This window comes from Myiozetetes cayanensis, unplaced genomic scaffold (assembly GCF_022539395.1).
Source record: "Myiozetetes cayanensis isolate MyiCay16 unplaced genomic scaffold, myiCay2020 scf1, whole genome shotgun sequence".
In the NCBI taxonomy this organism is placed as follows: domain Eukaryota; kingdom Metazoa; phylum Chordata; class Aves; order Passeriformes; family Tyrannidae; genus Myiozetetes; species Myiozetetes cayanensis.
In genome coordinates this window covers 11672848-11699983 of record NW_026086604.1, presented here as the reverse complement: position 1 = coordinate 11699983, position 27136 = coordinate 11672848, and the positions used below count along the sequence as shown (strand labels likewise).

Here is a 27136-nt window from a genome sequence, read left to right as displayed (position 1 = left end):
ACCAGCAATCTGTGTGCCATGGCGTGGGGATGACATGCAGTGTCAGTTTTGGGACCCTGCCCAGCCCATGCTGCTCGGCTGAAACAAAATTACAGCTTCAGACCAGGTTCTGCAAGCGCTGCCCCAAAACAGGGTGTACAGACGGGGGTGGAAATCAGGCAAGTTGCTCAGAAAAATAAACACTAAAAAGGTGTTTGGTTTTCTTGAACCAGATTTCAGAGTTTACAATACATCAAATTTTAAAACCATCAAAAGCGTTCAAGAACTTCCCCCCGCCCCTTGAAAGGCCAAGGGAGGGGCTGTCTGGCCCGAGGGGAGTTCCCAGGAGGGCTGGCAGTGGAACAGGAGCTCAGTATTCGGCAGCACCACCCTGAGCACGCTCCTTCAAATCAGATGGCTCTGCTTTCTTAAGGGAAACTCTCAGGAATGCATCCACCTCACTGGACCAACACAGAGCTGCTGTTCCATATATCTGGTAACATTCTTATTTAAATACTTCTTGAAAAACAATTTCCTGACTTTAAAACTGTCTCAAAACATATATATATACCCAGACAGTAAAACAACTTTAAAATGGTATGTAACAGGAAAATTCCCCCATGAATCTGATGTGCCCTTGCTTTTACGGAACAGAATTGTTTGCTTAGTCATATGTGACTGGTAAATTCTGTGATGATTTCTATTTAAAACTCATTTAAAAGCCATACAATCTGAAACTTCAAACACTCTTGAAATAAAGGTTTCATTCATAGTACAAAATCAAACTTTGTCAGAGAAACCAGTTTCTGATCTTTTCCCCCTCGAAGTATGTCTGGAAAAGACATAATTTAACTTTCGTGTATCTACATGATTTTCCACCACACTAAACTTCAGACCTCTCCATGGAGGATCTAAGTAGGAACCTCTGCACAAGTTGGAAAGTCGGTTGGTTCCCATTATGGGTAAAAGGAAAGAATGCTCAAAGAAAGTCTCTCTGACTAGAAATATTCTGACATTTAAGTCTCCACTTTCATGGAACAGGATCCCCCTTGATGCCCCATTATGAACTCTGCTGTGGTGGAAGGAGGGGCGATGGGAATGCTCTCCACTCTGGACACCAAATGATTTGCTGGGTTTCCACACCAGACCTGTGCTTTCCTTAAAAACTTTCTCTGTTTTAGAGTTCCACATGGATATTGCATATTTCTCTGTGGTGGGTCAGTCTCCAATTACCAGCAAAACAGCCTTTAAAAACATATCTACAGCAAGACATTTAGATATAAAATATAGGTTAAAAGTCCAATGAGAGTGTTAGCAGCATTGACCATCTTGTCTTCACATTCCAAATGAAAATGATTCACATTATTATTTCACATGAAAGAGAAAAATGTATTTTCCTCCTAGTACTAGTAATTTCTCATATAAATTCTGTTATTTACATTAATTCCCTATTATCTATCTTATGGCTGTTTTACATATGGTGAGGTACATTTCTTGGGTGTAAGTTTTAATGTAAAACCTTAAAGATTAATTTCTAGTTATAATTGTGTTTACCTATATTTATAGCCTTACATACCTTTAAGCAAGCTATGCTTTTCAACTGAACTTTTTCATTAAAGCATAGTTATTTTAAAAGGCTAATATCAACTATTTTTTTCTGTAGAAAGAAGATGAACCATAAACACTGTTACCTTATAATTCCTCCTTTTTTAAATCACTCTCAGAGGTATTTAGCTCCTTTTTGAACCTCTACCCTTTGTTAAACAAGGTGGTCACCAGGCTCAGAACTTCATGGAAGATAAGTAATAATTAAAAACAAAAGTCACATAAGGCAAGAAGAATTATTAAAATCATCTAAAGAAAAAAAATGAGTATAGCTTTTCTTCATCCTTCATTTTCTGGTTTATTGCAAAGATTACTCTTACTGCTTGAAAGCTATCTATGGGTTCTGCAGAAGCTCACATACCCAAGTCTACAAGGCTTTTTACATCCCAAATGCAGAATGCAGGACACAGAGGACATGAACAGGCTACTCATTTTAGCACCATGTGTTTGTTCTCACACAGGGAACTAAGATCCTAGAACAGAATAACAAACAATAGCCCAAGGAAAAGCCAAACAGGACCAACACTACTAGCAACCTGTGCACTGGGGTTTTTTAACACAATTTATTAAAATACTAATCTATTTTGCTATCTGTGTTTGTTTACTTTCATCATACATAAAGAACCATAGAAAAATCTGCATCTGAAAGGACCACACTCAAAGCGGGACTAACTTCAACATTACATCAGGTTGCTCAGGAACCGCGCAGTGAGTTCAAAACATCTCCATGGCTGGAGATTCTAAAACCTCTCTGGGCATCCTGTCAGCTGGAAAGAATAAAATGATGAGGAACCCAAACAGAGAGTCAGTTTTTCATTCTGAGATACACGTGTGTTTCTGCAATACTTGGATTTCCAAAAAATAACTCATGTTCCCTTCACATTTTCTCTTCTGAAGTAATGTCAGGTAGTTGTTTTTTTGGTACATCTCAAATTATCAGATTTATACAATGATATTTTAACTCTTTGGTTTGTTGAACAAATATGTCTTCTTTTTTGACTCGTTTTTAGAAGAATGTTTTTGTTATATGCCCCTAAAAAGAATATGTAAATACTTCAATCTTTGTCACTTCTACAGTCTTTCAAAGGAATAATGTAAAAACTACTTGTTCCATGGGTTCACACAGTCAAAAAGTTCAGAACACAGAGTCTGTTACAGCTAGACACTCATACAGCCTTTCTTCTAGTGAGTTTGGTGCAAAGCTGTCTATTCTTAGACACTCCTGCTGGCAACACTGACAGCTACAATTCCCCCACATAGTACTCTGAATGCTAGAGAATCACAATACACTTACTCCCTCAGACAGGAAAAGCATTGTTATTTTTCTCATTATTTCAAATTGGAAACTCTTCCCAACATCAAAACTGCTAAAAAAAGTGAGTTGAAGGCTAAATTAAAATGTAGCTATCTGACACTAGTATCTGAGATTCACAATGGTGTGACTGCAGGCCAGAACAAGAAACCTGAAATTACAACAGTGATGAGCCCTGCGGCTGGGGGAGAGACAGTAGATAACCATCTTCACTCTTACCTCTCTGCCAGGTCTTACCAGTTCCTGAGCACAGAAAAGAAGGTAGGACTAAAGTCCAGTGCAACAAAGGTATGGCAGCAGTGTTAGATATGCCTTCCTGCCTTTAGAAGTGGCTCTAGATGGAATAGCTGACTGAAGGGAAAATTCTGGCCCAGTCTCTCCACTCAAGAGCATTAAAATTCTCCCAAATTCCCCTCTGTTTTTCTCTACCCGACCTAGACCCCACTAACTCTCTCTGGCATTCTCTCACACTCATTTTAGACCCACTATTTCATTCCTCTCCTCTCAGGTGTGCCTATTCCTCTGGTTCTTCTCATCAGATTACCCACTTGAGCTCCCCAGCCCTCCCACAGGAGAAGCACTATGATCCCCTGAGCTGAAAGCCTCCAAATCTGCTGCAGCTGCAGAGTTTCTAAGGCAGCAGCATTCCCCAACCTCCACAATTGGCACAGAGTAAAAAGATTGTGTACAGATAGCAGTTACCAGCAATCAGTCTGGATGAGACTGTACAGGAGAGAAATAAAAAAAAAGGGAATGATTATTTCCCCTGTGCTTTGAATCCCTCCAGAGGGAATGGTTCCAAGAAATGACAGGAGGGGAATTCTAGCTTCAGTAGTGTTTGTCTGCTGATTTTCCTCAAGGATCAACATGCTGAAGTAGCCTTCTCAATGCTAAGATGAAGATATTAGGGAACTTAGTTTGACAGCAATAACTAAATTAGATGGCATCAAGTTTACTTGTCCTCTGCCACACACACCTACGAGTCAACACAATTAAGGTGTCCCAGTGCTAAGGACATGAACTCAACCAAGACTATGGCAGTGCAGGGGGACAAAGAAGTGCATTTCAAAAGCTCTGGCAACGTAACACCATTTCCTTGGACAATACAAATACTCCCAATCAGTTACCTAAGCTACGTGCCAGCTCCCCATTCAGTGCTAAATTATCATGAGAGAGTCTTTATAAGTTTTAGTATTAAAAACAGTTATACAAAACTATAACGTGCCATATGACAGGAGAGGCTTATCAGCCTTACTCTAATGTACTGGACAATTCTGGTCATTGGTGCAGAGTCTAAATTTCTTCAGGGCTAATTCACTGAAATCTCATAGGAACCAGGACATATCAGCACCTTCAACTCCATCCAGTAGTGAGGATAAAGCAAACTTAACAATTTGTATAACTGACACAGGTTAGAAAATGTCAAACCCAATGACCCTGTTTCAGCCTTGAAGAGGATTTAAAGCATTTACTGGATTTTCTTCCCTTCAACACAGACTGTAACACAGTGCCTTGATTACACACAACTGACACACAGACTTTGTTTTAGTTTCATACAGAATGAGAAGCCTAAGAACAACTGATTTTAATAAGCTTTTGAAAGCCAGAGTTATGCATTATAGAGCACATACAGCTCAAATCGGGTCATGAAGTTTTTTACTCAACTCATTTTGATGAAGTAAAAAGTTGAAAACATGATTTCAAGTAAAGCTTTTCTCATTAAAACAAAGGCCAGAAATACAAAAAACTTAGCAACCACTGTTCCTTGTTTTAATGATGTCCTCTTTCCAAAAAGAGATGACATAAACAGAAAAATCATTGCTTTTTTTTCTTACTAATAATGTGAGAGGCTATATAACACATATTCACTCAAAGTGTCCTTGAAAAAAAAAAAAATCTAAGATACTTACGGAGTCCAAACCCTTGGAAAGGCAGCAATTTCTTCTGGTGTATATTCATCTAACCTCTTGGGGACTGCACGTGGCTGAGGAATCTCTTGTAGAAGGTTCTTCTGTATATCTTCTGGAATAACCTGAGGCAGGTGAGAACACTCTTAACTATCTGATTGTTTAAAAACCAACACCACTCCCCCCAAAAACAGACCAAAATTTGTCAACACTACTGCATTCTTCATACTAAGTGTTTGAACTAAATATGGACGACAATCTCACACATATCATGGATCTCACAGTTTTGTGAAATAATAAAGAAAAAAGCATCAACATTTCAACTACATATAGATATATTAAAAAAATCAGCTTGAATCATTTTCATTTACCTGCTTATGACACAAGTGCTATTACTAACACTCCCTCTTCACCTCCAAATCCCACATGAATGAAAATGTAACTGCAAGACTACTCACATCCTCTGCGAACAGGTGTAGCCTCTGCATCAGAGTTCTTCTCAGAAGGTTTTTTGGAAGCATTCTATAAACAGTCAGTTTAACAATCTGTGGAAAGATAACATGGTAACAAATAATCAGACAGGTTACAGATAACATGAAAAAGGTAAGCTGTGTTTCCCTCTTGTCCTTTTCATTAGGCACTGAACCTTTTTCCAGTCATCCTCTTCCATGCTGAAGAACTCTGGCACCACATTCAGCAGGTACTCTAGACTTAATGTTAAAAAAAGAAATACTTACTCCCCATCATATAAACAGTTACTCTAACAGCCATCTAGAAAACTTCAGCTTAGAAAGTTAAGAGCTATATTTAGCATTGTGGCTGATTGCATATGATCATTCAACTTCAAAAAGAACTGAGAAGCTTGTGGTAACTCCATACTGCATTGCACATATATATACACACATTACTAAGGAAAAAAATAAAATAGGCTCTAACACATTTTCCAAGTGTTCCTGGCAACTAGTTAAACAGTGTAATTTGCTGTGTTTGAAACTGCTTTATAATTAATGTTTTGTATCTTAAGCAAAGCTGACATATCAACACACTCCATTATGAACATACTATATATATGTATATTTATAATTGATTAGTTCCAGATGAACAATCTCACTTCTGAGCATCAGGAATGAATAGTATTTGTACATCTACACTAAATGATGCTCAGTGAAAAGTAAACAAAGTTCAACAAGATTTTCTCTTGGACTCTAGTACAGATGCCTCTAATTTAAATACAAAACACATTGTTATGGAATTCACCCAGAAGGGGAACATTTGTACACGTAAAACAAGGCACACAACTGCAGGAGACACAAAGAGCTTTACAAAGGACAGCAAGGCATTTAGGGGTAGACCTACGTGAAATTCTGTAAGTAAAATGTGTGCTCCAAGCCACCTGGACATAAACTATCTCTAAATCAGAAACTACCCAGGCACACTTAGTGAAAGGTTAAGCTCATGTCAATAAGACACACTGAAGTGTAGGGCACAAAGCACAAACCAACCTCCCAAGCATCTGCACGTTTTGGAAAGTGTATCGAACAAAGTTACTTCTTTTTATAAAATTAAGTAAAGGAACTCAATTGAAATTTTAGAGACAATCACTGAGTTCCCAGCTGCAACCACATAGTTAAGACAGATTTTCAGGTGTTATGCAGCCAGTACCACAGATCCATGGACAAATACAATAAATCAAGATGACAGAAGAAATAGGTCAGGCAGAATAATCCATAGTGTTGATACCTTCTTTAATAAAAATTAATATGCATCTATTAAAAACCAAAGATGAAAACTAATGCTTTTTAGGGATAAAACTATTCATGCTTGTAGAGCAAACTGCAGTTTATTTAGGTCAGTATACACCATGGGCTTAGACAAAGACAGGATGAAGACAGAAAATGAACCTTCCCTGTTTTACTTCACTGAATGCTGACAATCAAGTGAAACACGATAACAATACAAAAAAATACACAGACGTTAAAAGCCCTCTTACCAATAGTAATTTTCATTTTGTACACTTATTTTCCTTTCTATCCAGCATTTTTCCCTATAGCAAATGAAAGATCAAAATATGTAAGATCTAAACCAACAAACCCAGACACATCACAACACATTGCCTAACTGTGGGAATTTTTTTACCTAAAAAATTACTTTTAACTTCAAACTCTGATAGAACCAGTGCTAACTTCTTAGACTAAACTGTACATACATGGTCCTTTGACCTACAGATACACAGAGCTGGTTATTTCATTATTTCAGCCCAACGAAAAGAGACTTAAAAACACTTTAATGAACATTAAGTTCATGTCTGGTTTTTGATCCTTCTCTGCAGCATGTGGCACAGACACCTGTTGAAACGAACCTGCTGGTAGAACAGCTGGTCTGTTCTGGTTGAAAATACTTCTGACTGGTGGATATGTTCTGATTTTTCTAGCCACATTACAAAGAGAACAGTTCAGTAGTAAAAATGTGCCTATTAAAAAAAAATCCACTCTGTAAACAATGACTGATTTTATATGCTCAAGTTTTAACAATGCAGAAATATATTGTGTACAGTCACTGCAGCACTGACAACCTCAGGTTGTGACAGACTTACATCAAAACAGGGTTTGAAGAATGCTAATGGATAATGAATGATCACAGATAATCATACACTCAATAATGGTTTCTGTAGGTAAGTATGCTAAATGCAGTAAGCATGATCCAAAGCATGCTGTGGTACATCTGCCAATCTCCCTGCTGTTCAGGAACTTGTTTGCCTTTCCCTGCCCTCTTACACATGCAAGAAGTTCATAACCACAAGACCTTGCACAGAAAAATCATGCTCACATGAAGCACAAACCATTTTTGACTGCCAGGCAAATCATGGAGCCATAGAACGGGTTGGTTTGGAAGGTTCTGAAGGTCAATTAGCCCAATACCTGCAATCAAGCAGGGAAATCTTCCACTAGACCAGGTTGGTAAAAGCCCCATCCAACCTGACCTTGAACACTTCCAGGGATGGGGCACTCACAACTTCTCTGGGACAGCTGTTTCACTTTCTCACCACTCTTACACTAAAAAATTTCTTCTATATGTCGAATATAAATTTAAATTTCTTTCAGTTTAAAAACATCACTCCTTGTTCTGTCACTACAGGCCTTGATAAAAAATCTGTCCCCATCTTTCTTATAGGTGCTGTTACATACTGAAAGGTCACAATAAAGTCTCCCCAGAGTCCTCCCTTCTCTAGGTTGAACAACTCCAACTCTCTCAGCCTTTCCTCATAGGAGAGGTGTTACATCCCTCTTATCCCTGTGGCCCTCCTCTGGACCTGCTCCAACAGGTCCATGTCTTTCCTGTGCTGGGTGCCCCAGAGCTGGACACAGGCCTCCAGGTGGGGTCTCACAAGGGCAGAGTAGAGGGGGAGAATGACCTCCTTCACCCTGATGGCCACGCTGCTTTGGATGCAGCCAGGACTTTGATTTACTGCAAGGTCGTTAGTCCTGCCACGGAACAGAGGACCATACAGGGAGCCAGGACACAGAAGGCAGTGATGGAAAACTACTGATGAAAAACTACTGACTTCCTTCACTGTAACTTCTGCCTCAAAGACTCTTCTATGAGCCAAGACAAATTCAAACCCAACTCCTGGAAAGACCAAGTTTACATCCAAGTCCTTGCCCAAAATTCTGCCTACAGCCAGAACCTCTCTCTGACTGGTGTGATGACAAGTCAAAGAAGCCACTAAAGCACAGGCCTAACTGAGGTTGTACAAACTGCTTTTGCACCTAGAGTAAGGTTGTGTCACAGAAAAGCCAGACAAAACCAGCAATACTTTCAGGGTGTTAGGTAAGCAAGGGCTCTCATGTTACGTGAACATGCTCAAATTTTATTAAAAATACACCAACCCTAAATAAAAAAGTATGGAATTACAAGAAAAAGTCTGCTACTGAACTCATGCAAACCTCAAACCCAGATTCAGTGCTCCCTGAAAACACACATCAGAATGTGTTGTTTCTTTCAGGAATTAACAATAACAACAACAGATCTTTCTATATGCTTGTAATATACTTCTAATAAAAGACAAGTATTATTGTTCTCTATGTGATTATTTTTACTTTGAACTATTAAAGTAACTAGAGTTTAATTTTATATGAAAGTTATAAAACCCAGTGATTTTTGTGGGATTTCAGACTGGCAAAGAGGTCTGCCTACCCACAGGTTCAATGCAACCTTGATCTCAGTTTAAAACTAACTAGCACAGTTAAACATTTTATTTTATAGTTGTGTATGGATTCCTACTGCCTCCTTCCCCAGTCCTGTATCTTTAGTACTAGTAATGTGTAAAATTCCACATGCTCATAAATAGTCACTCCTAAAGACCATACTTTCTCCATCAGGTAAAGACATCTACCTTCAGGTGTATACAGACACCACTGCATTATTATTTGGAGATTTTTATACTACTGGAATGCTGTCTGCCCCACTTTCCTTTGAGTTACAAAATTCCTATTGGCTCTAATTACAGTTGTCATCTTGAATATTGCAATACCCTTCTTCCCAAGTTTGCTAATTTATATACTCACAGCATAGACATGCTCTTAATAAGTTACATGACATTATGCTTTTAGTTTCCAATATAAAGGGCTAATTTGAAGGAAAGGAATCTGAAGGCAGCTCTATTAAAACTCTTGCCCTTTCAGTCCCTTACTGCATGTTACTACATTTTATGAGTATAAATAAATTAAAATGTATTTATTTGAAACACTGCAAGCCTTAAACATTTCAATTTTTGCAACAAGCTTTGGTTTACGTGCAACTTGCAGACTATGGCTGATGGAGAACAAGTTCTGAGAAAGATTCTTTGCCAGATAAAACATACTTTAAAGATGAAAATCAACAGAGCAGTACCACTCCTGGTACTCAGAAGCACAAAATAATTGGCTGAATTTCCAGGAGAAAGTCTACCGTAAGAGCTGAATTAAGTCCAATAATCAACAGGAAGCAACTCTAGAACATGGGAAAGACACAGTGCTCCAGAGAAAACAAAGTGATTAATTACAAGGCATACCAAAAAAAGCCTAGAAGAACTTCAGGAGATACACCAGTTTCTCAAAGGTACAATTTGATACTGCATCTTCCTTCTACCAGTCTGTGGTTTTCTGTTCTGTATACAATATTGTTCTTTTCACCACATGTTATAAAACCATATAAAGAACTTCACCTTTCTAGCTCTGACAGTTGTACAAGTAGTACAGCAACAGTGAATGCACTCAAAGCTGCCATAAGAATCATTTGGTCACAGACAAATTAAACTTTCACTGTATGCAATTTGGCTTCCACTACCGTTCAGCACTTAAAAACATAGAAGTTTAATGTTTTCTTTAAATTAATATACTAACTCTCATATTCAAACAAGGAACAGATTAAGACTTTTTTAATAGAAGTATTTATTTTTGTGTACTGTGAAGCAAAAGACCAAGTCAGCTCTAAGACTTATTCAGATCACCTAGAGGTTTCAAAATAACATTTTCCATAACAATATTCTCTTCCCCATGCCAAACTAACTTCTGCAGGCATGCTAAGCCAGACTTTGAAATTTTGCTCTGCTTAATTAAAAAACATTACTCCACAGCAATAAAAGAAAACCCTACTACATCTAATGTTTCAGTAACTGGCTTTTAGCATGTAGGTTATTATTGCATCGACTGTCCTTTACTGATGCAAAGAAAATACGTTCTCAAATACCAACAGCAAGATTTAACTGTGTTTTCTGTCTGAGCTTTTCTTCAAAAGACCATTATTACACAGATACAATGGCAAGTCTATACGTGCAAGCAGTTGCTAAAAGGCATTCAAAAGGAGAATTAGAACATTTTAAGCCCCTTCCAATCAGTGCCAGCAGCTGAACAAACTAGAACCCTGACACCCCCGGAGGCTCCCTCCCAGCACATTTCCACAGAGCTCTGCTGCTTCACTTAATAATCTTCCCTATCAGGTAACATTCATTCTGAACAATGAATGCCCATTGTTTCTCTGTCAGAGGCGATACAGCCTCTGAATACTGCAAAGGTCAATCCTCTCACTAAACACTTGGTCTTAGACAAAGGTAATTTCTTCTTTTTCTTTTTTTTGGGGATGAGTTTCTGATGCGGGGGGCGAGGGGGGAAAGAAGGAAAGAAAAAAATTAAGCCAAATCTTGCTTACCTTTCAAATCAGAATTAGAACAAAACCTGCTTGAAAACTTTGTTTTGACAGATTTACTAGCTGGTTCTACAGATTACATCTGTCAACATATGTTGCAGGCATTTTAATGAAGAGCTGTAATATTTTCCCAGAAAGTTTTTTTCAAGTAATCTTTGTTCCCCCTCAAATCTGAGATTTAGAAGTACATCTTTTAGTCTTTCTGTATCAAGTACTTAGTAGCCTAATTTTGAAAATGCTGGTCCTATGCCTATCAGTGGTTTTCCAGCTAAACAAAACTTCTGCTAGTTTTATCAAAAACAAACAAGAAAACCCCAAACTTCTGTGATTTCCAAACTGCTGCATCTCACATCAAAGGGTTTATATGTTTCCTTTATTTTCAAGAGACTATTGCCAAAGAAAATGCACCATATCTTTCAATCAGATTTTTCTTAGCAACCTCCAATGGAAACTAATGCTTCCTAATAACCTTCTAAGGGGTTATTCCTACCATACAGAATATTAGTATTAAATTAACTGAAGAACAGAGTGGCTGTTTCAAACTACAGCCAACAGTTAGGGTGCACCTAAAGAACATATTTAATACTCTTGCAAATGAGTGGTCCAAGAGTTTACACTAAAACTAAGTCAGAGAAATAAAAGGCTGAAATGTGAAGAAGTTTGTTTTTTTTTTTCAATAAGCACTTCCTAAAGTAGCCCAGCCAACTCCAACAGACCACAGCTATGCTCTGCTATTCTCCGGAAGAGCAGACAAGTGAAAATACTAGAAATTTTAAACAGATTCACAGATACTCCCTTTTTCATGCCTCCCAATTTAACTCACAGGTATTAAAGGTAAAAATGTGTTAGACTATTTACTTTTCATATCTTTTTTGTCAACACACTAATTTTTACCCTTCCATAAAACCAAATTTTTCTGAAGTGCTGAAGAACTTGGCACAGTGAACACAGAACTTTAAGCTCCATACAAAACTTGAACTATGCAGACCTCTTTTTGTATTCACTGCCCCATATTAACATAAAAGAAACTTAGCACTGGAAAAAAAAGTAATATTTTGCCAATCTCAGAGACAAAATTATACATTTGAGATTAAACGTTTATGACTGGACAGATTGGGTTTTTTATTCTTTTCAACAAAGAAGAAATATCATGGATTACAAATGGAAGGCTTTCAAGACCTGTCTGGATAAATCTCCAGCAGTGTTATGTGACCTAATAGCTGGCACTGCTTTGAGTAGGAGATTGGACTAGAGATTTCCTGGTGTTCTCTTCAATTTGAAACATCCTATGTCCCTATGAAAAAAAGCACATGTATCATTCAAATTCAGCACAAATCCTTTTGAAACACTACCTACCACCTGCAAGGACTATAAAACTTCAAAGTCAGTAGGATAGATATAATGAGGTCAACTTCCATTAAGTGAAAATATCAGATCATCATCCCATGTTGGTACCTTATGAAGAAATCAGAAATGATCAAGGATGATACTACAGTAAGCTTGCCTAAATTCTGACAACTATACTTATGACTTTTCAGCCCCCCATGTGAGCATAAACTACAGCATTTTGCATCAAATTACTCATTATAATCTTTTTAATTAGCTATTAGCTGTGAACCAGCTTTTCCTAAAAACAGTCTCTCTGTATACTAGAAACAAAACTGTAATAGAAAAATATTTATCTTGGGGATTTGTATGTTTGAATGCAGATAAACGTAAGTGAAGACAATGCTAAGCAGTATTACAGTCCTACTATATACACACACTCTTGGAGACTCATATAAACTGAAAATAAGGCATATCCATTGCAAAATCTCTATGTAGCAAGTTTACAACATCCTTTTCGTTGGAAGTAGTCTCCTCCATTAATTTACTGCCTTAATTTCTGTAAGAGCACTATTTCAAAACCAATGTTGACTCATCTAATGAAGCACTACCAGGACGAGCAGGAGTCATTAAGTCCAAACGCAAAGAAAAAGCAGTAGCCTGTAACACTTTACAGAATGCAGACTTTGATGCCACAGGAAGATACAGTCTGCTTCCTACGACCTATCCAATTCCATTGGCTTCCCAGGAATTGAATTTAACATGAGTAAAATGATTAAAAGAGAAAAGAAGTGAAATACAGTGATTTAGAGAAACCTCCACATTAACTATGCATCATGATTTCAAGATCTATATCTTACATAGGCTAGGCATTGTTCTCTTTGCAGCAGTACATTTTCAGGTTTTAAAAGTTAGTTCCAAAAATAAAACATGTTAATAGAATACCATCACAATTTCCATCTTTCTCATATCCCAATGTATTTCACACCAAAACAATTCAACTAGTAAATAAATGTTTCTAGCCATAAAATCTCTTGCAAGTCAAGACCTACAACAGCTACACATACAGAGCATATCTTGCCAAATTACTATTCACTGCTACTAATTATGACAAAAACACATCTGAGATATCTTTATGAGAGGGACATCTGAATGCTTCATCTTAAATAGAACGATAGAGTTAACTGCTGAGGACTCTCCACAATTCTGTTAAAAAAATAGCGTCTCTCACTAAATTAGACCAAGACTTGAGCCACATCACCATTTGCTGAGCCTCTGTCCAACATGCCTTAGTTTTTGGCAATGCATCTAATCCTCCTGTTTGCAGAGAAATTCATCTATGAGTCTGGCAAGAAAAGAGCTATTTCAGAACGAATGCCAGAAGGTAATTTATAGAACCTCTAGTCCTCATGCCCTAACAAACAAGTTGTGTTACACTGCCTCCCAGTGCACAGCATCTGCCTGAAGCTCAAATTAAATGGGTTGAAGAATCCATTTTAGACATGGAACTACCAGTAATTCCCAAAGGAATTACAACTATCTTAGAGGCTGTTCACAAAAGCATTTAAGTTGTTTTGAAAAAAATTCTGTACAGAACATAATATTGAACTGTAGGATACAGAAACTAAAGCAGTAAAAACAAAAACCAGGCAAATTCATATGGTGAATTACTTTTTTACTGAGTACTTTCACAATATCTTGAATAAGACAGTCTTGGGACAAACCAGGATTTCTAAATCATTGATAAAAAACAACTGACAAAACCCAAAAATTTTGCAGATAAAATTTCTCTAGGAAAAGGAAGAATCCCCTTCATATTTTATAAAGGTGACTCAAATGAAAGCATTTCAAAGTCAAAATTAAACATAAACATCTATTAATCTTTGTGGGCCTCAAATCATGTTCTGAAACATTAGTACTTATCCAGTACTCCCATGCTGACCATTAAACACCTTAGGAAAAGTAATTTCATAACTGTGTAAGTCAATGTTCCAAACTGTTCATATCTTCCTCACTTTTTTAATCAGTACAAACACATGACACTGATATTCAGGATTTATAACAGTCCAACACAGACAGTTAGTAAAGAAGTTTACATTCAGTGTAATCACCATTTCCAGTTCTTTCACAGACCACGAACATACAGCATTGCAGAAAAGATTTAAAAAGACATCATCAATTAACAAAACCTACAGTTGAATTTTACTGGGAAGAACAGGCAGGTGCTCTTTCTAACATTTTTAAGATTAGCATTATTCCTGCTGGGTTTTAAAAAAGCAGTAGAGTTGTTAAGCTGAAGCTTAACAAAGTCAAATTTGAGGCAGTTCACTTGTGAGAAAGGTCAGGCCTTTGAAACTAAAAGCAAGTGGGTAAGTGGAAAATTAGTGAAGCAAATGAGCTTGATTTGCTCCTTTGGACAACATGGAAGAAGGATGAAAATACAAATTACAATCTAACCCCAAAAACATGTTGTTTACAAAAATGGCTGTCACAAGTCAAGCTTTTAAGAATGACCAGCCAAATGTTTGTAATTCAGCTTTAGAGATGCAGGTAACTGATCCCATTTGTTTAGGGGAATTAATTAACTGAAAACAAACCAGCTTCACAAATGGAAGGGAAGAAGGGTAAACACTTACAGCAGTTGGATCCTTCAAATGGAGCTGAGTTGCTGTCACTTGTTTGAAACCACCAGGATAACTAGAAAAACAGAACAAACATACAAGCTGAGTTCTACATGCTCAAGCACAACATTAACACAAGCATCACTACATCTTGAACAACAGTGTAATGGTATTATAAGCCCTCAAAAAAAAACCAAACTGTATTTTATTTGAAAGATTCCATCCTGTCAACTATCCAAGTTTAACACCATTTGTACTTTCTTATTTATTCACTTGAGTATTAAAAGGCTGTGCTTCACAAGCACATAGATGTCTTTAAGACTGCTTATTAAGTACACAATAACAGTTATAATGGGAGTAAGATATGCAAAACTCGGAAATATTTCCAGATGATCAAGACTCAGAAGCAGTCTGTGGATGACATATGAAACACCCATACTGAATAGTGTTTATTATTTTCTTACTATTTTAAATAAACCTAGCAAGACTTGGCATATCTACAGTAATAAAATTTCACTTTTATTGCAATGGATCCATTTGCCTAAAGTCCATGGGATATGTTGAAACTGCACTAATTCAGATTTATGCATAAGCTTTAAATGAATGATAGAGTGGAGTAAGAAATTACATGGAATTCAGGTAAAGCTGGGTTTCATTTTGATTTAACTACATTATTAGATATCAGCCTAAGTGAAATGAAAATAAGCTCAGTATCACTAAGATGTCCACAGGGCTGCATGGAATTAAGTGGTAGTTTTAACTCTACCATTCTTATGCAAGTGCTTCAACTTACATATAAGTTTTAGTGAAAATTTTAAGAAGTCATAGGGGGAGTAGAGGAAAAAAAATCACACATTAATTTCCATCAACTCTGAACAAGAATTTCTCAGCAATTCAGCAAAGAAATTTCAGGACTGCAACATTAGCACCAGCAAAATAACCTTTTTCAATATGAGTTATACATCTCCCAACTGGATATATTTTGACACTTAGAGTTTATTACCAACAGTACTGTCATTGTATAAAGTAGGAGCACTGAAGGGATCATTGCCACCCTGTCTGTAGTTGATTATTTCACTCCCATCTGTAAACAAGTTACGTCTGCCAGAATAATATATTGTACACTAGTGTATGCAGCAATGTAGTGTACATCAGTATACCATAAGAACATTTCATTTTTTACTAGTTTTTCCAATTTTTTTCATCCTCTGATGAATTTTATTTATATTTATATATTAAATAAAAATGTAGTGTCAATAGAAATATCTTATTACGCAGTAAATGGAATAGTCCAGATCACTGGGTCCAGAGGTTCATATAAGACACAACCTGGTTCAACAAATCTGTTTAGTTATTCAAGTGTTCTAACTCCTTTTGAGTTAAATTATTTCCCTAACAACTATACATTGTGGATTAAAAAAAAAAAAAAAGAAGAAAAAGGCTGGCATCATTTTAAAGATTGTAACACATGCAAACAAAAACAAAAAACCACCAAAATCATACACAGGAATTCCCTTTTGAACCAATATGCTATAAAAAGACTTTTGTTATCAAGAAAATATGACACCAAATTTATCACAAGCTCATTTGATTATTTACTATAAATCTTACCCAGTATGTGAAGAATATACTTTCTGCTCCCATTTGTTACCAGAGAAGGCAATATGTCTTGTATTTATTATGACAACATGATCTCCACAGTCATCTACAAGGTTCAGAAATAAGTGGAAAACATTAAAGAGAACCACTGGGAAAATTAACCAAAATAACAACTATTATGTGTGTGATACATCTGTAGTAGCACATAAATACGCATTTTATAAAGCTGAAATTTAAAGATCTGAGCTTTTTGAGTCACACCATACAAATCAACACTTAAATACCAACTTAATTACGGTATTTATTAGTACTGTCAGGTTAGAAGGCAGGTGAGAAGTAAAATACCACCAGACTTCATAATTAAGTCACTGCAATTATTCAGCTAAGATCTGGAAATCTGGCTTAGAGGCAAGTGTATTATTCTGTTTAACACATTATGCTGCATATGCACCTATAAAAAAAAAACAGGGAAAAAAAAGGTTAGTTCCAAATGATCCTAAATATTTGTTTTATTTCAAAAAACAGTTATTAGGTTTACTGAAGGACTGAACATTTTGCGTAAATAAAATAATTCTATTAAATAATTACACTCTAGGGCTAAATATGTACAAGAAACAAAAATATTGGGTTCAGAGAAGGGGGAGGGATGAGGGAGAAAAGCCATAAAAAACCCCCAATAGCTCTGTTGGGAAAAACCCCACATTTTCATCAATCAAGCAGAAGTGAATGTTACAGCACATACACATGTTTAGAGTTATATCAGCAAGTTTAATATCAGAAGTTTTTTAAATGCAAAGTCTATAATCTATCACCCTGCCAGAAACAGTTATTTTACTAGATCTTCCATACGAATAAAGTGCTAATAAAACCCAAACTATCTCAAAAATAACATAAAGATATGAGAAAAGATGTAGTTTTTCATTTCAGAAGTACTGATCTTGAACAGCTGTATAAGCTATAACCACACGTTCAATCAGTTGGAACACTATGTGTCCAGAGGTCACTCTCACTTGCATCACCATATTAGAACACAAGGATTTGAAGAGACTCACTTGATTAAAACATTTTTGAGTAGGTAACAAAGCAGCTGTACAAAGCAGGGCTTAAATTGAGCATGCATTTTTTACAGGAGCACATAATTAATTAATGCAAGCTTCACACCTTATTCAAGTTTTTTACAATTTTTTATTCTTGTGTTCTTTTAAAGCAATTTAAACATCTTCACTGACAGTTGAGCTCTAAAAATACTGTGTGTCTACATAAATATCAGGAAATGGACACTGGACTTTGTGCCTTTTTGGGTTTTCTTTGATGGGAAGATGACAGAATAAGCTCATCTAAAGAAATTTTTGCCAACAGTTTTCCACTTGCATGAACACCGAATTAACAACATGGACACCAAATTAAAAACAAAGCAACCAAAACATCCCCACAATTTTATTCTGTCTAAGCAATTGTTACCTCAAAAACACTAAAAGATCTGTTAGTTCAGAAAAAAAAAAAAAAAGTGTTAAGTACATCAACCACAAATCTTTGCATACTTTCCTCTCCAAGGGAATATCAAATGTCTCAGTAGTAGTTACCTCTCAATGTCAGTCTCATGTGTAGTGCATTTAGTACTGATTTATACAATACTTCAAGCCAAATACAGTTATCCGTGAAATGACTTTCCAGAACTTTATAACTTCATGGACACAGAAGTGTCAAAGATCTTTTCCCACAGGAAAACCAAAAGCTTCCTCTCAGCATCTGCTTTGTTTTTCAGACAGCCTTAAGTCTCCAGCGACACCTTGTGGATACCACAAGATTTGCAGCAGCAGAACTCCAGTGTTTAAAACCTCTTTAGACCATTACAAATCCTACGTTCTATAATGAAACAGAGTATAATTTTAATATGTACATTTCACATGTACGAGCAAACTTCAAGATTTCCTTTATGTTTTGGTAATGCCTCTTGAAAAATCTGCACGGTGTTAAAGGAAATGCTGTACCAGCAGAATGACGGATCAACCTTTTACGATTTACAAAGTGCTTATCCCTGAGAGACAGGCACCACGGTACTCTAAGTAACGAACAATATCACAGACACATTGTTACTGCTGAATCTTCTAACCTCTGGAAAAGCAAAATGCTTGTTTTATTTACGGTAGGTATTAAGAAGGTATCTTTCAACAATGATTACGTCTCCCATAATTATTGTTGAAAGGTTTCAGCCTGATCATCACAGAGCGTCTGAGGCAGGAAGGGACCTCTGAAGGTCATGACATCTGATTTACCTGCTCAAAGCAGGGGATTTTTTGAAAATCTCCAAGGACGGAGACTCCACAACCTCTTGGGCAACCACTTCCAATCTCTCTCATATTAAAGTATGTTTCCTGATGTTCAGAGGGAACCTTCTGTGTTTCAGTTTGTGCCCACTGCCTCATGAAGACAGAACTTCTCTACACCTTATTCAGAATGAAGAAGCACTCCAAGACTGTGGTGCTGTGTGTACTGAGATGGTAGCACTGAGAAAATCTAATGAAGAATCACATCAGTGTTTCATTAAACGCACTGTGAATTAAACCTCTACTTCTAAAATCACTGCAATTAAACGTTTTGAGATTTTTTAAAAAATGAAAGCACAACCCACTGTAATTCAGCTACTTAAAATAAATTATAAATGCATAACATGCTTGATATGCATTGGTAAAGAAACAACATAAAATTGTAGAGGGGCACGATGGAAAAAGATGAGAAAGAAAACTAATTAATTTATAATTTACAAACAATTGAAAAATTTAACCTTTTATATCAGGCTGGATTTTAAAACTGAAATTGGAATAAACATACAAGTGAAAGAAAGCGAATTTGCTTCCAACCACTGCAACACTCACTTAGTGCATGATAAATAGGTTTATGTCTGCCTTCAAGTCTGAGTACAGTCGCAGCTGCTATTTTTCCTGGGGGCTGCATCGTCGCATCGAGGAGGTACCAGGCTTTGGCAAAAGTGGCCCATTGCTGAAGAGAAAGAGGCAGTACTTAACACAGCAAAAGCTCACACTACCATAACCTAGCTTCTTTAATTAGATCAACACTCCTTTTACACTCAGAAACACTGGAAGAAATTTAAATCCAGCGACACCCCCTTCAAATAACCTTTAAAGGGACGGCGCACCACGATACAGAGCGATGCACATGTGTAACACCACTGAAAGGTCACAGGCCCTGACGGTTTTGTTTCAAAAATGCAGATCTCCTGCTGGAAGCCCCCATTATCGCTACTCGAAGTGTAACATCGCTGCAGGATATTCAATGCCCAGCGTCCCCTTCCCTCCCGGTGAAGGGCACAGCTCCCCCAGGCAGCTCTCGGGCCGCTGCGGGGATCCCTGTCCCTCTACACGGCGGCTCCTGCCAGGGGAGCCCTCAGCACCCACACCGGGGCCCGCTGACCCGCTCCCTCAGGGCCCCGGGTTCCGAACGCCCCGGCTCACCTGGGCGGCCTTGGTGTAACTCGCCATCCCCCCGCGCCAGGGCCGGGAGCGCCGGGCCCGCCGCGCCCGCGGGAAGCGGAAGCGCTGCCTGTGAGGGGCGGTGCCCGGGCGGCAGCGCGGGACCTTCGGAGCGGCCCCGGCCCGGCCGGCCCGGCCATGGACCGCTACGTGCTGCTGCTGAGCTGGGCAGAGCGCAGGGCCGCGGGCGGGCCCGGACCAGGTACGGCCGCGGGGTCGGGGATGGGGCCGCGGGGCTCGGCCGGGCGCGCTGAGCGGGGGCTCGGCCGGGCGGCCCCCCTCCTTAAACCCTCCTGGATCCTGCCTCCTTAAACCCTCCTGCATCCTGCTTCCTTAAACCCTCCTGGATCCTGCTTCCTTGAACCCCACTTTAGTTTCACAGTAACCTTAACCTGCAGAAGCTTCGACACTGCCATGTAACTCCGCGGTGCGGTTCAGGACCAGGACTTAAATGAGAATTTTGCAAAATTTGCCTTTTTAAAACTCCTGTAAATCTGCTTGATAGTTCTCTTTCATAAATAAATTTTAAAAAAAATCAAACAAGAACTTCTAATATTACAATGAACTTTATGCTGTATCTCCAGGAATGTAAATTTTAACTTCCACGATTCAGTAATTTTTTAAAAAAAACTTTTTTTTTTCCCAGCTGGGACTGCTGCAGACATGTATCAGTTCCTGAAAGAAAGCTGTAATGCATCTATAAACACAGATTTGAGCGCATTCCCAGGTAAATATAGCAATGGACAGTAAGGTAAACATCACTAGGAATTGACCTTGGCACGTCTTATGATCGAGGGGAAACAAGTCAGAAATGAAACTAAACCCAAATGCAGTGGTGTGGGACTGCTCCTGCTGCTCCTTTTTCTGTGGAGAATTGATGACAATTCAGCAGCTAAGGTGTTAGGAGATTAGATAGATTGGACATGAGAAATATTTGTCTGTTGGGTAACAATTCAGAACCTTAATCCATGAGTATTTATTAAGTAATTTTATAATCTTAAAGTAGATTTCTGAAGATCTGCTTTAGTACTTTTAGGGGTCAGGTGTTTGTGGTTTTGGTTTGTGTTGTTAGATAAATGCTTTCTTAGCTCTTCACTTGTTTTGGATGTCTGGTGTTGAGCTTTTAAAAGCTTATCTTGTCACAGATGTTGTATTATTGGGATTTGTGTGGGGAAACCGCTATAAGCTCTTAAAATTTATGAAGATGTGAATGTTGAGCTGTTTTCAACTTCTGTGCTTTTTATTGTGTAGAAATGTTGAGAGAGTATCTCGTTTTGTGAACTCTGTGAACCATATTTATGAAAGGTGTGATTTAGTTCAGATATGTTGCAAATCCTGCCAATAGAAAGCAATATAACCCAGAAGAGAGAAAAGGTAAAAGATCTTCTCCCTTATTAACAGTGAGGAGGTTGGTAATAGTTAGACACTTGCCAAAACACTTACCTACATCTTAATATGTTTAGAACTTAATTACAATGCCAAAGGAAAGTAGAACTCAAGTCATTGTGGCACATTAAATGACTTACAGAAAGTCTTTCAACAGAGATGTTCATTATAGCAGGAAGAATAGATTGTAGTGGATCTATTATTTTAAATAATTGTTTTATCTCTTTGCAGCATGTTCAGTGGCTGGTATTCCAGGGGCAAAGAAATGGTATTTTGCAAGTCATATTATATGTGGTTATTATCAGGTAAGATACACTTTTTTTTCAGAATATAAGTTCCCTAACTGTCTGCCTGTGTGTAGAGCAAGTTAAAACTGTGAGGTTCAAAATTCTTTTTGCCTAATGAAGTCTTTTTGTTTGGTTAGTATTGCAGTTCTGACTGGGAGGAGATAAATGTTGACACACAGAAAATTGAAGACTCTCTCCAAACAAGCATTGATGAATACCTGGGAGCCATACAAAACTTTGAAGAAGATGACAATAACAGTCAGGAGTCGCTGTCTCTGACTGAGTACTCATATTAATATTTTTATTGCAAGTGTAGTGATCTGACATTCAACAGTAATAACCCAAGGGAATCAAGAAAATTTAACAAGTGAAAGTAACTACCAAAGTAACAGTTAACTCTGTTAACTAGTAATCCCTTACTACTGAAAATAATTCTATTTTGTTTAACATAGCTTTAATATTTTTAGTTACAAATGATTTTTATAGGATAACTGAACAGTTTCCTAACAGCTGACATCTGTATATACCAAAAGAAATTACTTGCTAATCCATCTTGAATCCTACTTCCAGTTTTACTGCAGATTATTTTGATGTCATTAAGCTTACTTCTGCTTCAGTAGAAGAAGAGATAAGTATTTCTCATTGCCTAGGTATATGTTTGTGCAGAGTTTTAAAGATGTAAGATACTTACATCAGGTAGTCCTCATTTGTTGTACCTTTTCGTTTCTAAATGACTTTGTTTATATTTTGTTTCTAACCATGTTGCTCTTCATTTTCAGTATCTATGATGAAGCTGCTGAAAGTCTGCATCAGTTAGCTGATAAACTGCCTGCCCCAGGTAATCTCTCTTTAAAAAAGCGATCTCACTGGAGATTATCTTTTTAGTTATTACTCTAAAAACTCATGTGGTAAAATCACAGTCAAAAAGTTCAGAGGATGTTAGTTTGTTAGCTGAATTAAGCTCTTGTAGGTAGTTAAAGTACTTGAGCATGGTTGGCATTGCAAATCAGCTTATGGACTAGTTTGCTGCTTGTTTCTTTGGAGGGCTCTCTTTCAGTAGAGCTTAAGGTGGATATTTATATAATTATTTTTTCCACCTGAAATGACATCAAAGTAGTAATAGACAGTAAGCAACATAAAACTCATCAGGAAGTTTTTTATGAAAATGAAGGAAGATGTTGTTTTCAGGCTTACATCTGAGTTGCCAGCTGACTGCTTGTGGGAGGGAGTCAAGAAACTGAGAAGGAAAATATATCAGAACTGTTGGATTTAGACTTTGCAAACTGGAGATAAGTATCACCTTGCAGGTTGGGGTTACATGATGTTGCAGTGGTTGATTTGGGATAGCAAAGGAATGTAGGAAGAATGAGAATCATAGAATCATTAAGGTTGGAAAAGACCTCTGAGATCATCGAGTCTAACCTTTGAGTAAACACCACCTTGTCAACTAGACCATGTCACTAAGAGCCATGTCCAGTCTTTCCTTAAACACCTCCAGGGATGGTGACTTTACCACCTCCATGGACAGTCCATTCCAATATCTAATCACCTTCTCTGTGAAGAAATTCTTCCCAATGTCCAACTTAAACCTTCCCTGCTACAGCTTAAGACTACGTCCTCTTGTCCTGTCAGTAGTTGCCTGGGAGAAGTTGCCTAGTGCCAAGTGCCCCCTGGCTACAACCTCCTTTCAGGTAGTTGCAGACAGTGAGCAAGTCTCCTCTGAGCCTCCTCTAGGCTAAAGAACCCCAGCTCCCTCAGCTGCTCCTTGTAGGACTTGTGCTCCAGGCTCTTCAACAGCTTCATTGCCCGTCTCTGGACTCGCTCCAGCACCTCAATGTCCTTCCTGAACTGAGGGGCCCAGCTGGACACAGGATTTGAGGTGTGGCCTCTCAGTGCTATGAGAAATAGCAGATTAGAGTGCTAAAAGGAGGGAAATGAGAAAGGTATAGAACCACTGTCACTGAGGGAATGGCAAAATGTTTTGTGTTCATCTAATGATCTAGTAATCACAGTGGGGTTGGATCAAGGATTGGACTTGATGATCTCGAAGGTCTCTTCCAACCCAGTTATTTCTATGATTCTAAGAGGAGCAGCAAGAGATGAGCTAAAAATGCGTGGAAAGTGTTTAAGATCTTACCAAAGTTACTTGAAGCTGATATTTTAGCCCATTTTGATGCAATCAGTGATAATCAGAACTTTTCTATCTTTAAATGATTGAATAATTTACTGAGTCATGGTACTTTGAGTCATCTATAACTGTTTTTATAGGCAGAGCAATGGTTGATGTAATACTACAGGCTGTTGAACGAGATGGACCCAAGTTGAAAGACTGCTTACCTGCTATTGGTGCCTTGAAACACCTGAGAGAATGGCACTCTGCACAGATCACTATTGCAGCAAATGATGCTAGAGGGTATGGCATTTATTTCAGGGCTGTAAACAAGGTCACTCCTGTTTTGTGATAGCATAGGTCAGTGGTTTAAAATAAAAACAGCGTCTTGAGTATTCTACATGGTTACTTTGAAAATACATAGATTAGTTTATTACTGTATGAGGGCAGGAATTACTCGTGCTGATTTATTGTAAATACATGCCCTAAACAGGAGCAGGCAAAAAAGCAAGTCCTCTGAACTTCTTGTTTTCTCTGGGAGGAAAAGGTAAAATATTTTCTCTTCCCTATTGGCTTTAGTGTGCATACAGTGTTTTCACGTTGTTGTCCTATGCTGCATAATAACCTGTATGTTGATTGTAGTTTTCCAGGTTTTTAAATTAATCCATACCCCTGCTGATTTTACTTAAAATTTTACATTACCTTAATTACCTTTGATATTACATTTCAGGGAGGAAAAATAGAGTGTCTGATTTGTCCCTTCTGAAAAAGGATTATAAATGCTCAATTACTTCCTGTATGCTTCTGAAGAGACACCAAGGCTATTAATTCAAGATGAAATGAAGTCTAGTAGTTTCCTTACTGTCCTCCTCTAATTGACATAAAAAACCCAAGATAAATCACAGTGGTTTGGGCTTTTTTCCCCGACACAGTGAATGATTGTGTGGATACTGAATAACTTGGCAAAGTTACCTCCACTTCCCCTCCCCTCCATGCCCAAAAGATTCAAGTTGGCTTCATAGAATTTGTTTGCATCATAGAATGTGAAGATTCAAGTAAGCTTCATAGAAGCTTAATCCAAAATTACTAAAACTGTTGAAAATTTAAAAGTTGAATGTTTGGTCTTTATTACCCATAGTATTCTGAGGTATGTGGAGGATGATAAACTTCCTGCAGTGACTTCCAGGAGCACTTGATCTCAGTGCTCATTGGTATCATCCTGTGGAATCAGCTTTTGCCTGAATAAATGCTTCTGCTACCTTTTATGTAAAACGAGGCCATTTAGGCACAGAGCATCTCTGGTGAAAGCCACCTCACTTATTCTTCCTGTTCTGCTGATGGTGCTGATTTCACTTAGAAGACAGAGTGCCCCTAGAACCCACAGATACTGACTGTTCTCTCTCTTGTTGAATTTGGGTAATGCTTGTGCCGCAGTCATATTTACTCTGCTTAGAGGGTTAACTACAAACCATGTAGAGGGACCAGTGATAGCCCCAGTGATGGCTACCTGCCTTTGCTGCAGCTTTCCAGCCCCCACCCTTACTATGGTCTGCCTGCAGCTTGCCGTGGCCAATCTTATTTGATTTCTTCATGGTAGTTTGTAATACTAAAGTCAGTAAGATTAATTCCATATTTTTGCAGTAGCTGGCAAAAGATTGCAGACTATCTATCAGCAGACTTTGTGTCTTCAGATGATATCATGAATATTATTGATACAAAAGAACTCTGGAGAGGAAAGATTCAGATATGGGAAAGAAAGGTAAAATAACTTTCTTCAGCTGTGGTAATTTTTAAAGCATCTATGGTTCTCATTTAGAATGTGTATTGTACAGTGCATTTTATGCTTTAAGCCAAATTTGGGTTTGACAATGTAATTCAGAGAACTAATGTGCAGTGTATCTGGGAGGGTGGTGGAATAACTTGCTTTTTTAGCATGATGAAAGGATAAATGAGATTAATGCATCAAAATTTGAACTTGAAATCCAGATGCTCTCCTCTGAAATATTTGTTGTAGAACTTATTGTTCAAAATTATTGTTTTGTATCTATCACAAATCATTATCATATAACCGTAAGTCATTGTTCCAAGTGCACATCTCACGTTTCAGCGGACTGAAAACAGATCCGATGGAAACAAATATAATACTAATTGTTAAAAATAATAACACATCTAAGTGACTGAAGAGAAATAATTTTTATCTCTTTTTTTTGACACATTTATTGTCTTTTTTTCCCCCCAGTTTGGATCAGGAGTTGACTTCCCAGAGTTTTGTATAAAAAGCACTTCAGCAAAGACATTCAGCACTGCACATTTAAGTTCTTGCCTTGCCGGTAAAAAAGAGCAGCAATCGAGGAATACTGATGCTTTGCCAGAAGCAAGTATTATTCTTGATTTTTCTGTGAATTCTAGAATTCATCTGTTTTACTTTTCTGAGAAAATTAGTAACTGGGGAAACTCTAGTCAGAACTGAAAGTTAAACACAAAAGTGATGATTGGATAAGAATGAGGAATGCTTCTTTTGTTCATGTGAGTTCTCAAAATTACATTTGTTTTTCTTAGGAATACAATACCAAGATTTTTTTCAAGTAGAAATTGTGGCTTTATTCAGTCTTAATACTCAAAATATCTAAATTATGAATTCTGTATCAATTTATTTAACCTTTTCCACTTAATTTTAAAAGTTTGGGGGGTTGGGGTTTTTTTTTACACTGTTGCTTTTTCATGTTTTCTACTGGAAGTAGATAGTTGACAGGAACTCCATGATCATATCTGTTGATGAACACAAAAATGAGTGTTTATAAAAATTGGTATCAATTATGAATTTGCTGTTTCGTTGTTAAAATATGTACATTTTGGATTGCATTTGTCTGTTCCTGGCAGATCTTATTTTTCTTTGGATAAGAGTTAGAACTCATTTCATGCACATTCTAGGAAGTAAGCTTTATTAAACAAAATTAAATACCTGCCTTGGTTTTTATATAATTATGTTTAGTATAATATTGTGAATTGATTTTCTATTCCTTTATATCTTTTATACCTCTTACAGACATTATCTGCAAGGCAAATGCCACCAGCAGAACACTTGAGAAAGTTGTACTGAGGCAACATCATACATTGTGTTACAGGTTTTTTGATTTGCTGTCTTTTCAGGTTTTTCATTACTATGGTCCTGCCCTGGAATTTTTACAGATGGTGGTGCTCTCTGATCTACCTTCCATTTTTATATCAGATCTGGAATTTGAGCTGTATCCTTTTTTTTAAGGATCTACACTTCTACTGATAATTGTCTATAGCAGAAAAAAAACAATCGGAATCTACCTGTGCAAGCAA

At 37.5% G+C, this 27136-nt stretch overlaps 2 protein-coding genes across 2 annotated transcripts in view; one reads left to right on the top strand and one right to left on the bottom strand.

The window, feature by feature from the left end:
• The window catches only part of MRPL13 (mitochondrial ribosomal protein L13), a 29504-nt gene extending 9419 nt beyond the window's left edge, over positions 1-20085 (bottom strand). The window contains exons 1-6 of the mRNA XM_050321844.1: positions 20006-20085; positions 19409-19532; positions 16545-16638; positions 14949-15009; positions 5262-5348; positions 4807-4928 (exon numbers count right to left, since the gene is read on the bottom strand). Of these exons, the coding sequence (XP_050177801.1) occupies positions 4807-4928; positions 5262-5348; positions 14949-15009; positions 16545-16638; positions 19409-19532; positions 20006-20032 (515 nt within the window). The 5' untranslated portion in view covers positions 20033-20085. The remainder of the gene's footprint in view (positions 1-4806; positions 4929-5261; positions 5349-14948; positions 15010-16544; positions 16639-19408; positions 19533-20005) is intronic.
• Positions 20086-20107: 22 nt separating this feature from the next.
• The window catches only part of MTBP (MDM2 binding protein), a 28109-nt gene continuing 21080 nt past the window's right edge, over positions 20108-27136 (top strand). The window contains exons 1-9 of the mRNA XM_050318407.1: positions 20108-20225; positions 20670-20750; positions 21641-21714; positions 21834-21979; positions 22476-22534; positions 23965-24109; positions 25448-25565; positions 26046-26180; positions 26957-27051. Of these exons, the coding sequence (XP_050174364.1) occupies positions 20162-20225; positions 20670-20750; positions 21641-21714; positions 21834-21979; positions 22476-22534; positions 23965-24109; positions 25448-25565; positions 26046-26180; positions 26957-27051 (917 nt within the window). The 5' untranslated portion in view covers positions 20108-20161. The remainder of the gene's footprint in view (positions 20226-20669; positions 20751-21640; positions 21715-21833; positions 21980-22475; positions 22535-23964; positions 24110-25447; positions 25566-26045; positions 26181-26956; positions 27052-27136) is intronic.